General features: G+C 37.2%; 6 protein-coding genes across 6 annotated transcripts; 3 read left to right on the forward strand and 3 right to left on the reverse strand.

The window, feature by feature from the left end:
- Positions 1–178: 178 nt before the first annotated feature.
- On the reverse strand, positions 179–1,078 carry LOC113506235 (sulfotransferase 4A1-like). The gene is made up of 3 exons (XM_026889078.1): positions 983–1,078; positions 775–851; positions 179–430 (listed from the first exon to the last, which is right to left on the reverse strand). The coding sequence occupies exons 1-3, from the start codon at positions 1,056–1,058 to the stop codon at positions 197–199; spliced, it is 387 nt and encodes a 128-aa protein (XP_026744879.1). The 5' UTR covers positions 1,059–1,078; the 3' UTR covers positions 179–196.
- Positions 1,079–3,286: 2,208 nt separating this feature from the next.
- Positions 3,287–4,487, forward strand: LOC113506239 (transmembrane protein 216-like). Its single transcript, XM_026889083.1, is given in 4 exon segments — positions 3,287–3,559; positions 3,561–3,606; positions 3,608–3,689; positions 3,847–4,487. Coding segments are annotated over 4 exon segments (426 nt in total). The 5' UTR covers positions 3,287–3,455; the 3' UTR covers positions 4,041–4,487.
- A 78-nt stretch (positions 4,488–4,565) lies between these two features.
- LOC113506238 (28S ribosomal protein S10, mitochondrial-like) lies at positions 4,566–5,532 on the reverse strand. Its single transcript, XM_026889082.1, has 3 exons — positions 5,421–5,532; positions 5,079–5,329; positions 4,566–4,859 (listed from the first exon to the last, which is right to left on the reverse strand). The coding sequence occupies exons 1-3, from the start codon at positions 5,433–5,435 to the stop codon at positions 4,610–4,612; spliced, it is 516 nt and encodes a 171-aa protein (XP_026744883.1). The 5' UTR covers positions 5,436–5,532; the 3' UTR covers positions 4,566–4,609.
- Positions 5,533–5,884: 352 nt separating this feature from the next.
- On the forward strand, positions 5,885–7,382 carry LOC113506240 (gastrula zinc finger protein XlCGF17.1-like). The gene has a single exon (XM_026889084.1). The coding sequence runs from the start codon at positions 5,927–5,929 to the stop codon at positions 7,052–7,054; it is 1,128 nt and encodes a 375-aa protein (XP_026744885.1). The 5' UTR covers positions 5,885–5,926; the 3' UTR covers positions 7,055–7,382.
- A 376-nt stretch (positions 7,383–7,758) lies between these two features.
- On the forward strand, positions 7,759–8,562 carry LOC113506237 (dynein light chain roadblock-type 2-like). The gene has a single exon (XM_026889080.1). The coding sequence runs from the start codon at positions 7,973–7,975 to the stop codon at positions 8,264–8,266; it is 294 nt and encodes a 97-aa protein (XP_026744881.1). The 5' UTR covers positions 7,759–7,972; the 3' UTR covers positions 8,267–8,562.
- Positions 8,563–8,611: 49 nt separating this feature from the next.
- LOC113506236 (dosage compensation regulator-like) lies at positions 8,612–10,930 on the reverse strand. Its single transcript, XM_026889079.1, has 4 exons — positions 10,750–10,930; positions 10,157–10,348; positions 9,481–9,639; positions 8,612–9,218 (listed from the first exon to the last, which is right to left on the reverse strand). The coding sequence occupies exons 1-4, from the start codon at positions 10,798–10,800 to the stop codon at positions 8,697–8,699; spliced, it is 924 nt and encodes a 307-aa protein (XP_026744880.1). The 5' UTR covers positions 10,801–10,930; the 3' UTR covers positions 8,612–8,696.
- Positions 10,931–11,167: the final 237 nt, after the last annotated feature.

An 11,167-nucleotide genomic window follows, 5' to 3' on the forward strand; every position in this document is an offset into this window, starting at 1 on the left:
AAAATTAAGGACACCGGATGGGTCCGTAATTAGTCATCGAATCCCGAATCCCGATAAATAGGCGTCAGCAAACATGATATAAATAAACATTCAACGCAGATCAATCACTAAATTCGAAACTATAAGTATTAAACATACACTTCAAAAAAATCATATCTTTCATACATATAGAAAAAAACATTTTCAGAGATAGCGATCAAACACATACATATGTCTCTTCTAATACGCAACTTACCTTAGGTCTTGCCGAGCCGTCAGCGCGCTCAATGCTGACCGGCAGGAGGTCCCATGGCAGGTGGCTGCGGATGTAACGAGGATACGGTAGCCTGTGCTTCACTAGGTCCACGGAGGTGCCCTGCACAGACTCCTTGTGCCACGTCGAGTGCCCAGCCACCATGATACATGAAAGCTCCACTAAGGGACATCTAATCTAGAGATTATGAAATAGGTCATAAGTACGAGTTATAAGGGATTTAAAATATACAGGTTTTGGTCAGTCAAACCAGTTTGGGGTAACTACCTTTATTAGGGATACGGGATGATGAATTTAATAGACTTTTTATACTTCTCGATTATAAAAAAAAGAAAGAGCATTGTTTAAAATAGTTGATAATACTCATGAAGACAAATTGGAGACAGACAAATGTACGCAGTTAGAGCACTTACAAAAGTTGGGAATCGCAAAAAAAATGTTATATTTAAAAGAAAAAAAGGTTATAAGTCATAAGCATAAAGAAAATGAAATTAAATAAATTAAAATATGGAGGTACGTACTTGCTGCAAGGATTTAGCTCCCTCGTAGTCTAAATCGTGTCCAATGAGCCAGACCATTTCCTGAGCCCATGTTGAGCCTACACAAAAATAAAAAAACTTAGCTAACCACTATGTCTACACCGAAATGACAACATAAACTAAACACGTAAAGGGGCAAAGAAGAATACAAACAAATACCATCCATATACAAAAAAAAAGTATCACTCACCAGTTCTCGGATAAGAGCACATCCAGACATCGGTGTCATGGACCTCCATATCCAAGATATCCTGTCCAATGGTCATGTAGTCCGCCGGCAGGATCACCCTCCAGGATTAATCTCCACCATACAATCCTCCTTATCAAACATCCTATCCAACAACTCCCCAGTCTCAGGGTCCAATTTCGAAAACGTCAAAACTGGTCGCGTCCTCATATTGAAAAAAAAATGTCTGTTACTTAGAATTCGAATTAAGAACTGAACATATGGTCTGTATAGAAGACGTCCAGTGCCTGCGTTTATCGGAAGTGTTCTGTTCGTTTGTTGCATCGGTGCATCGTGTTTCCCCTTGGTTGCAGAAAGTGGTTGGACTTTCTACTAGGATCACCAAGTAATACGATTTCCTTAATGTTGAATTCTTAATTCTAAGTTACGAAATTGTAAACATTTGGAACGGCTTGTTTTGTTATATGATTGCTTTGTTATTAATGGACTGTGAAGAAGTATTTGGTATTTTATATAAAAATATGTTTTCACCTGTAAAAGTTGTTGCGTAAAGTAGATATTCCCTACGGCATTTAAATGAAGTAATATCTAGTCAATACAAACTAAACTAAATCAAAACAGAAAACGATGTGACTATCCTAAAAACTCGACTACAATTTAGAGCCTAGATAAGGTCACGAATATCTTGCCAGCGGAATTAAAAGGCGACCAAAAAGGTTACCGCGGCGACCAATGTATACAAAAGAAGGAACATGGTCACTTTTAAGTCAGTTGACATCCCTTCCACTCAACTCAAAGCAGGGTGAGGCTCTAAGATATAAACAAAAATTAATAAGATACTCTGCTCCTTAAGTTAGTTATCACTGACCGTCCAAAGATGACTCACATCTAAAAAAAACACGAAAAGTTCTCTTCAAAATCAGTAATAGACATGGTTACCCTATGGATCTAGGTACGGAGTAGTAGGGACTGGTTCAGCCGGTTGCGCATTATTAGCTTTTATTTTCATCTGAACTTACCACCTGGCACTAGTTATAATCAGACGCAGGACTTCCATAGTAAACAAATGCATTCGCACTTTCTACCCAACAGGTATTTTAACTAAATTCTACCTATGTTGGGTACATCTTATTATGTAAAATAGCATTAAATAAAAAAACTTGAATGAAAGAAAAACAAGACAGGCACGTGTGAGACTAATACTTTTGTAAAATGTGCGGTTTTTCTCATTTATGCTAGAACAAATCGCAATCTATGTCGGTCCAGCCATTTGAATGTTAAGTAACACATACACACTCAAATACTCTCTCATTTAAAATATTACTGTGATTTGCTCTGTCACACAGAACATAAGCCGCACATAATATAAGTTGTTAAACGCTAATCTGTTTGTGTTATCATAGGTAGATATTTATCAAGTAAATATTAAGTATTATGTAACATAATTAGTGAATAAATATACCTATTTAATCCAATGATCAGTTGCCAACCTCTTATAACAGGACACTTACTCGACGTGTACGCTCAAGAGATAAAGTTTTATAAAAGTCAATAGTTTCTAAAGTCTAATATGAAAAAGACGTATATTCTTGTGAGTCCCTTTTTGTTTAAAACAACAGCTCTGATCAAGACCTTAAGAAAATATCCAAGTCAAAATGAAAGACGAGAGACCATTAACTTAAAATAACTTGTGTCGTTGCTTTATAGAGTTCTTCGGTAGCTAGCTGAAAAATATTATTTATTGCATGTCGACTTTACTAGTTTTGATTGAGCAAGTCGGTTAAATTGTTTTGAGAGAAGAACTTTTTACAACAACTGTACCCAACTACGAGTAGAAATTGCTTCAGCCACAAAACGGCTCAGCACATTATTTCCGTGCCCGTCTTCCTACTCGGTAACTTTCCGTTTTCGTCAGTGCAACGTACATTACTGTGTGTGATAGCATTCGTTGCGTAACGTACAAACGCACTCGACCGTGTCACTGTACACACGCGATGCGGTGCGTAAACGAATCAGCGAAAGATATTCCTGATGAATGGGAGTCTTATGAAAATTGAATGAGGAAATAGGGTGTATAACTTTATTGACGTTGTACTTGTCAACGCGAAAAAAAGTTATGTTAAAGATCAATAGAAAAGAATGAACCATTGTTATAACAAGGTACTAAAAATGAAACAAACAACGTTTTTATAGTTCCAGTATTTTATTTTAAGTTCTTATTACCATTTAATTCGCTATAAACACGAATTACAAAACGCGGAAATCGATATTATGCGCGCGCAATATTCAAATCGAATATTCATTTTGCTGTCAACAATTTTGACAGTTCCCATTACGTCACTTCTGCATCCCGGTGATTGGCGCCTGGCGGTGATAACTTTCGGCCCCCGTTTCCTTGGCGGTCGATTGTATAAACAAAAAAAAAACGTCAACAAAAGTAAACAAACCAGCAGTCATCATTGATTCCTTCAGGAAAATGTCTAAAGTTACTAATGTTAATTCAAGTCTGGCATATGAAATACTTTTGTATTTAAATAGTTTTTACTTGGGGATGTTTTTCGTATGTGAAGTGGCCATGGCATTTTAAAGCTATTAATGTGTCTTATCCAGAAAACGCGTTGCTGACGGGAAGCTGGTATATTCAGTGCTCTATGTCTCGTTGAAGTAATTCGTATATTTTTAGGGCGAAGAGGAAATCTAGCTAGTAAGAGTAAGTAGTTTGTTGAAAGCTCTCACTTTAAAATCAAACAATATTGTAATAATTATGTTATGAGAAACATAATTTAACATTTTTTTACAACATGTCACATAATTATCTGTTCCAATTTCAAATTAATCTTTTTAATTTTTTTTTTTCTTTTTTACAGAGGTTCCAGTATTTTTCTCAGTGATCCTAACAATTCCTTCTGCAGTTGGTGTATGCTACTTTTTGATCTACCAGACTTATATTCTGCGCTTGGAATACATATGGTGTGCAGTCATGTTAATGTTCCATGCCTTAGAGCTGGCTTTTGCCATCCTCTTCATTTTCACAGTGTGTAAACACCAACAGTATGAATAGAACAAGTTTAAGAGCACATCCCTGCCAAATAGATACTGATGCCAAATGTTTCGAGTGTTGTTTTATTATTAGTGAAAATTTACTCCAAAAAAGGGCTTCAAAATTAGTGTTTATTCTATTAGTAATCACTTGAATCCAGTGTGGATGTGCCTCAGTAGACAAAAACTATTAACTCTCTTAGGATTACTCATTGATGTACCAATTTACTAAGATATAATATTAGAATGTTGTTCTTGTTGTATTAAGGTAATATTGTATTTTACCACTAAGAAATGTGTAAGACACTTTTATACTGCCTAACTCTAATGTATAACTGAGAGTGTTTTTTTTTAAGCTTGAATTGTCTATTATATAAGTATACTCCAATTGTACTATTTCTAGTATTAGTGCCTACTTTTTATATTAGATTGTCTAGTGTTGATTCCTATAAAATATGGTCTAGAATTTTTCAACCTTTTTTTCCTAAAATGGACTTGTGTGATAAGCTCAATTTTATAGTTGTAATTTTAAATAAAATTCATGCAATACTAAATTACTGTTTATTCTAATTCTAATTATTTTACAATATATTATTCAGTGGGTGGTGTAATGTGTTCAGGTAATGGCTGGCATTCAACCTTAGTGACCTTTAAAGCGCAACCTTCCGGTAGGTTCCTCTCAATGTACTCTAAGTAGGTGTCACAAGTAGATCCTGTTAGTCTTTGGAGGTGGACAAATCTGAAATAAGTCCTTATTTCATACTGGACTCTATGCTTCTTGTAGATGTGGACACTTCGGAGTAAAGTGTGCCTCTCCTTTTCTGCTTTTCTTAGTGCCCAACTGAAATTATAAAGAAAATATTAGTATATCTTCAGAAGTTCTAATATAAGTATAAATTGTTAGTGACACTTTATTACATTACATCTTTTACCATGGCAATCTTGCCTTCATAATCTTATTGAATAAAATAATTAATTCAAATTTCAATAACTACTTGTCTCTAGCAAAAGAGAACAATATTATATTCCCAAAAGAAACTATTATAACCTTAAATCTCACCTCTTAGTTACTTCAATCCCCAAATGAGAAGCGGCTGCGACACAAAACCAGGAGTAACTCAGCAGTACGGCGGGGTCTATGCCTCGCATTTCCAATTCCACTCGTTTGTATAACTTGTCCAGTTCTACTGTCGGCGGCACTGGCTCAACCTTCTGAACAGAACCCACAGTAGCAGGCGCAGATGATAATGGCCGAAATGTGTAGTTAGATGCTACTGCACTACGTATTACAGGCGCTGAACGCCATAAACTCTGAAAAATAAGTATTTTTTTCAATTAAAAAACCGAGCTAATATAGTCGCAAATAGCTCGATTATGTAAATTAAGGAAAGTATTAAATTACCCTGATCGCGTTCATTGTGGATCTATTAAAGCCTCCTTATTTGTTCTAGTAATATATATGTAATAATTATATCCAAATCGATATAGTTAATTGCATTTATCACATAACCTCATGTTTACCAATGGGTTATTTTGACATTTGGTCGCCTGCTTTCTTGACGTTACTGGAAACATTTACAAATGCCGATTTATTTCAAACATTTTGTTAAACTTCTGCCAACAATTCTTCATCGTTTTCTAATTCAATACACAATAATAATATACATTTTGACCAGTTTTTATCGCTTTCGTGACATAGCTTTATAAGTGCATGACCATTGGTCTTAAAATATTTCCCGTGACGTGGGCCGTAAACGGCCGAATGATTTGACACTGACAGTTCTAGTTGGAATTTGGATAAAAAACAACAAATAAATAGTCGTAAAAATATTTATATTTTTATTATTTTGGATTAAAAGAAATTCTAATTATTTGTCAACAATATATATATATTGATTCATGTAGAAAATGGTCGGAGCCCTGTTACTGCTAAAAATGTTGCATTGCAAGCAAGTCAATGATAACAAAACAAGTGCAGGTGACTACTCCGGCGAAGGAACTTCCCAGGAAGAAAAACCTCGTGAAATTAAAGTTAAAAATGAACATGATGAAGACAACATTTGTAGAGTTTGTTTAAAAGAAGGTAGCATACCTATTTACGGAAGCGGTGCAGCGGAAAATATATTGGAATCTTTGATTACTTTTGGCGGGATTGAAGTAAAAATCGACGATAATTATCCAAAGTTTTTATGTCAGCCTTGTAATGCCCTTTTACAAGGCGCTATTTTATTTAGAAAAACTGCACAAGAATCCGACGAACTCTTAAAACGGCCGCCTGAAGAGCCGCCAATCACAGAAGTAGAATTTCTTGAAAATGACGACAACTTTTCAGAATACGAGCGGAAAATCAAATCGCAACGTACATACCGTTGTAAAAAATGCGTTTTAACATTTGATTCATTTAAAGACTATACTGAACACAGATTGTCTGAGGAACATGAAAATATGCGAGTTACATGTCCAGTGTGCAATAACTCTTACACAGCACTGTACTTTAAAAAGCATTTAGCCTTACATAATCAGGAGCCATCACACATATGTGATATATGTGGAAAGAACTTTTTAATGCAGGGTCAGTTCACACGCCATCGTCTCACACACTTCTACAAACTACCCTTCAAATGTTCACTATGTCCTTACAAGGGTAGATTCCGAGAATCACTCAAGATGCATATGAGGACTCATACTGGGGAAAAACCGTACCAATGTACTCAATGTCCTTCCCGGTTCATTAACAAAAGCAACTTGAACAAGCACGTGTTGACACACAAAGGTGAACATGAGTTTAAGTGTGATTTTTGTGGGAGAGGATTTTACACTCATCGAGAACTGGATCTACATTACCAAGTCGATCATATCGGGATCAAAGACCATGTCTGCAATATATGTGGCAAAGCCTTTGGGTATAGGAAGCAGATGATGAAACATCAGCTAAAAGTACATAAAAGGGAGAAACTCAAAAGTGGTAGGATGCCACTTTATTTGAAGGTGCAAAGTATGCAACAACAGGGGCAAGATATATCTATTGAAAGCTAAATGTTAACAAAATACTGTACTTCCTATTCTGTATTATATATTAATGGACTAACATAGCTGCCTCAAAGTGAGACAGATGTAGCCGTTGAAGCAAGATGCTGCTATACACAGTAGCATGCTATCTTGCTTCCACAACAGCAAGACTCTTTAATTTAGGTGTTATTACTTAAGTATTTCTATATGCCATATTTATTAAGATCTAAGTATTATCTATTCAAGTACTAAAGCAATAAGTTTAGTCATGCTTTCTGTTATCATAAGATGTAATTATGCTTTTAATGTATTCATAAAATAATAAAATGTTTTTTTTTCATGTATAAAAATGACTTAATTATTTCCTAAATTAATGTGATTTTGATTTTATTTAATCAAGTTAGTTATAGCATAAAATACTTATTTTTTTATTGTGTGTAACACGTAACAAAAAATGTAACAACAAATTAACCGGAAGTTGTGTTTGGCTTGGCTTAAGAAACTGACAGCCATTGGTGAACCTCGAACTTTATTTTAAGTAATTATAGCAGCAACAGGAATACATCATATGTGAAAATTTCAACTGTTTAGGTATATGGGTTCAGGAGATACAGTCTGGTGGCGGATGGATAGACAGACTGAAGACCCTCAGAAATAGGGATCCGTGTTCCCTTTCGGTACGCAGCTTCAATTGAGAAACGTCCTCTGCTAGAGGACGGTTGTGATGGTCAAGTGGCACTCTGAAGAGTTAACCACTTGCAATATCAACCCAACTTAATACACCAAACTTTTTCCAAAATACATACCAAGTGACAAAAAAGAAATAAAAGTTATTCCAAGTTCAAATTCTTACATGTCAACGTCAAAATTCATAATATCACAAGCCCTCAAGACTGCATAATCTAAAGAAGGAAAATTAGACAGATCTGAATATAATAATCAACAATGGCAAACGAGGCTGAAGAAACTGTGCGAAAGCTGTCCATGCACAAAGGCGTTGCTGGAGTGATTGTGGTGAATGGGGAAGGAATACCTATAAAAACTACCCTTGAGAACCACGTATCTGTGCAATACGCGGGGTTAATGAGCTCTCTAGTCGATAAAGCGAAGGCAGTAGTAAGAGATCTTGATCCTTCAAACGATTTGACGTTTTTAAGGATACGCACCAAGAAAAGTGAGGTGATGGTCGCGCCAGATAAAGACTTTATACTAATAGTTGTACAGAACCCGGTTGAATGACGAAGGCTTTGGCTTTTTAGCCAACTTTTTTTTATTACAATTTGACTTAAATGCTGTTTTACGCGGCTTTTAGTAATAGTGTTTGCTTCTATAATTCAATCATGTTTCCTTGTTTTCTTAATTTATTGTAATTTAGCTACTTTCACACGGTTTTAGCATTAACTGTAGTCGTTATATCGCATTAAATCGTCAGCTGCGCCGTGTGAAGAATCCTTTGCTTATTTTGTGCTGATGTGAAATTAATTATATTTTTCCTTGTTATTTATTAGTTTAATGCATGTATAACATATCGTTTCAATTTATTCTAATTTTTATTGTATTCCAATGATAAATAAAACAGTCAAATATTATGGTATTAATTTATTTCTAAGTTTAGTGACTCTGGGATCACACAATTTGTCACTATTATACCTACTATTTACTGAAATGGTCACCAATATCCGCGTCCGCCTCTTCTAAAGCCACTGTTACCATAGCCGCGGTTTCCGAAACCTGTATTACCGAACCCTCGGCTGCCAAATCCACCGCGGCCGAAACCGTTACCACTTTGGTTGCTACCGAAACCACCTTGGTTATCGCCGAAACCACCTTGGTTACCGCCAAAACCTCCTTGGTTGCTGCCGAAACCGCCTGAACCTCGGAAACCGCCCTGGAATCCACCTCCGAAGCCACCTTGACCTTCATTGCCGAAGCCGCCCTGATTGCCGCTTCCAAAACCGCCTCGGTTCCCGCCAAAGCCGCCTCTAGTTCCGCCGAATCCGCCTCTGTTTCCGCCGAAGCCCTGGTTGGCGCCGAACCCTTGTCCGCCGAAGCCGCCGCGGGGCCCGGTGGTCCCCCAGCCGCGGTTGCCTCGCTTGGCGCCGTCCATCCTGAACGTCGGTGTGCTGGTCTCGCGCTGGATGTTGTAGTCGCCCGCGTCCACGATGCATAGCGATTTCACGCAGTCGATTACCTACAACCATAGGTACAAAGAATATTAAGTTTCATACAGACAGATTTGAGGGTAAATTTCTTAATATCTTTATCTAAGCACGCCATTCCATTGGAAGTATGAAAGACGTTTGTATTAAACTAAGCAAAAAATCGCAAAAAAGTTGACACCGCATTTCTTTTTGTAATTAACGACACCTACGGTAAGTACGTTACCCCGAGAAATATAACATAACCATTTTTTTTTAACATTGGATACAGAATAACACCAAAGCACAGCCAACCTTTTGTTCAATAGGCGAGAAGTGTAGCGCGGCGTCAGGTTCAGCGGCGGCGCGCTCGACGATCTTCTCGACGGCGGGCCGCAGCGCGATCACCAGCGCCGCCGTGCTCGGCTTCATGTCGAAGTTCAGCCAGTTGTCCAGGCGGACCACGTTGTCAATCTGAAACGTTGTGTTTGTTAAGTTAGGGTAGGTTAACTCAGACATTTATAGTGGTATTTTTGGCGAAAGTGAAGTAGCATATCACATGTATATTAATACATGACAATAGCCGTAAGTGTTCCACTACTGTCAAAGACTGCTTCCTTTCTCAACAAAAGTCTCCAAACAGTGGAATCAAATGGCAAAAAAAGATATATTATATTTTGTAGAACAAGACGACGCAACTTGACTCTACTTTTACCATTAAGACTACCCGAATACCCATAAACAGATGCTTATATTTTCGAAAACGTAATCACGCTTGTTTAAAATACAAACGCAAACGTATGTGAGTGTTTGTTTCTTTGTAACCTCCATCAAACCAAAAGGGGAGACCAATTTTAATGAAATTTGTTATAGACATACTTTTTACCTGCTTCTTTAAAGATGGGTAAATATATTTTTGATTTAGCGGAGGAACTCGCAAGCAACAGCTAGTTTATATAAAATATTTTCAAATGTTTTATGATATACGTACCCACTCGACCTTCCTGCAGGCGAACAGCAGCAGATGCAGCGGCGCCACCATGGTGGTCTGCTTGCAGGAGATGGCGCGCATGCGGACCTTCTCGCCGAACACGAACAGCGGACACGGGAAGCGCTGCTCCTGGTTGCTGCAGTTTACCGATGTCTTGTGGATCACCGCCGGCTTGCCTTCCGTCGTCAGAACCTGGACAGATATTATATCATTTAGTAGTAATTACTAAGAAGTAAGTCTTTTATAATCAAAGTAATTTATTTAGTAAACAGCTTTTCAACAGAACATAGCGCACTTTATTTAACTAAGGGGCCGGATTTGCTATCGTCAATTCGTTAACATGTTAAGCAAAAAAAGTACTAGAAAACTTTATAGAAAGTAGAATTTCTTGCCGATTCTTCTCCAATAGGAATTACATTTTGGAACCGCGTACTTACAGTAATTATTATAACGTTTTAAAAGTGCCTGAAAAGCGGTCTATTTGAAATAAAATCTTTTGATGTAGCCACTCAAACTTGATTGGAATTAGTAGAAATATTTTTAACTCGTACTAAAAGTGGACTCAATAAAAAAATCAATGGTATTTAACGAACCTTTCTCTTCCCCTGATGTAAGCAGACATTAGGGTAGAGTCCCATACACATGAGCGCGATGACCAGGTCCAAGGTGGGGTCTGAACCGGTGGGGTGCCAGCGTTGTGGCACACAACACTCCTCGGAGAAACCAATCGTCGTTGTTAGGATATCTGAAAAGTGGGAAAATATGTTTTGAAGTGTGGTTTATAGTTTTAAATAGCAGTTTGAAGGTACGATTGACATTAACATGAATCTAACCCTTATTGAATCGTGGTTCGCGAAACTATAGCCAGTACTATCAGGTTTTAAAAGTGCCTGGAAAAGGGCCTTTTTTAAATAAAATATAGAATATTTAGTTACAAAATAAAAGTTGGTCGCGGGAAAAACGTTTTGGTTAAGGAGCATTACTGAGTAGACCGGGATAGCTAGCGTCGAA

Source organism: Trichoplusia ni, assembly GCF_003590095.1.
Source record: "Trichoplusia ni isolate ovarian cell line Hi5 chromosome 6 unlocalized genomic scaffold, tn1 tig00003142_group5, whole genome shotgun sequence".
In the NCBI taxonomy this organism is placed as follows: Eukaryota; Metazoa; Arthropoda; class Insecta; order Lepidoptera; family Noctuidae; genus Trichoplusia; species Trichoplusia ni.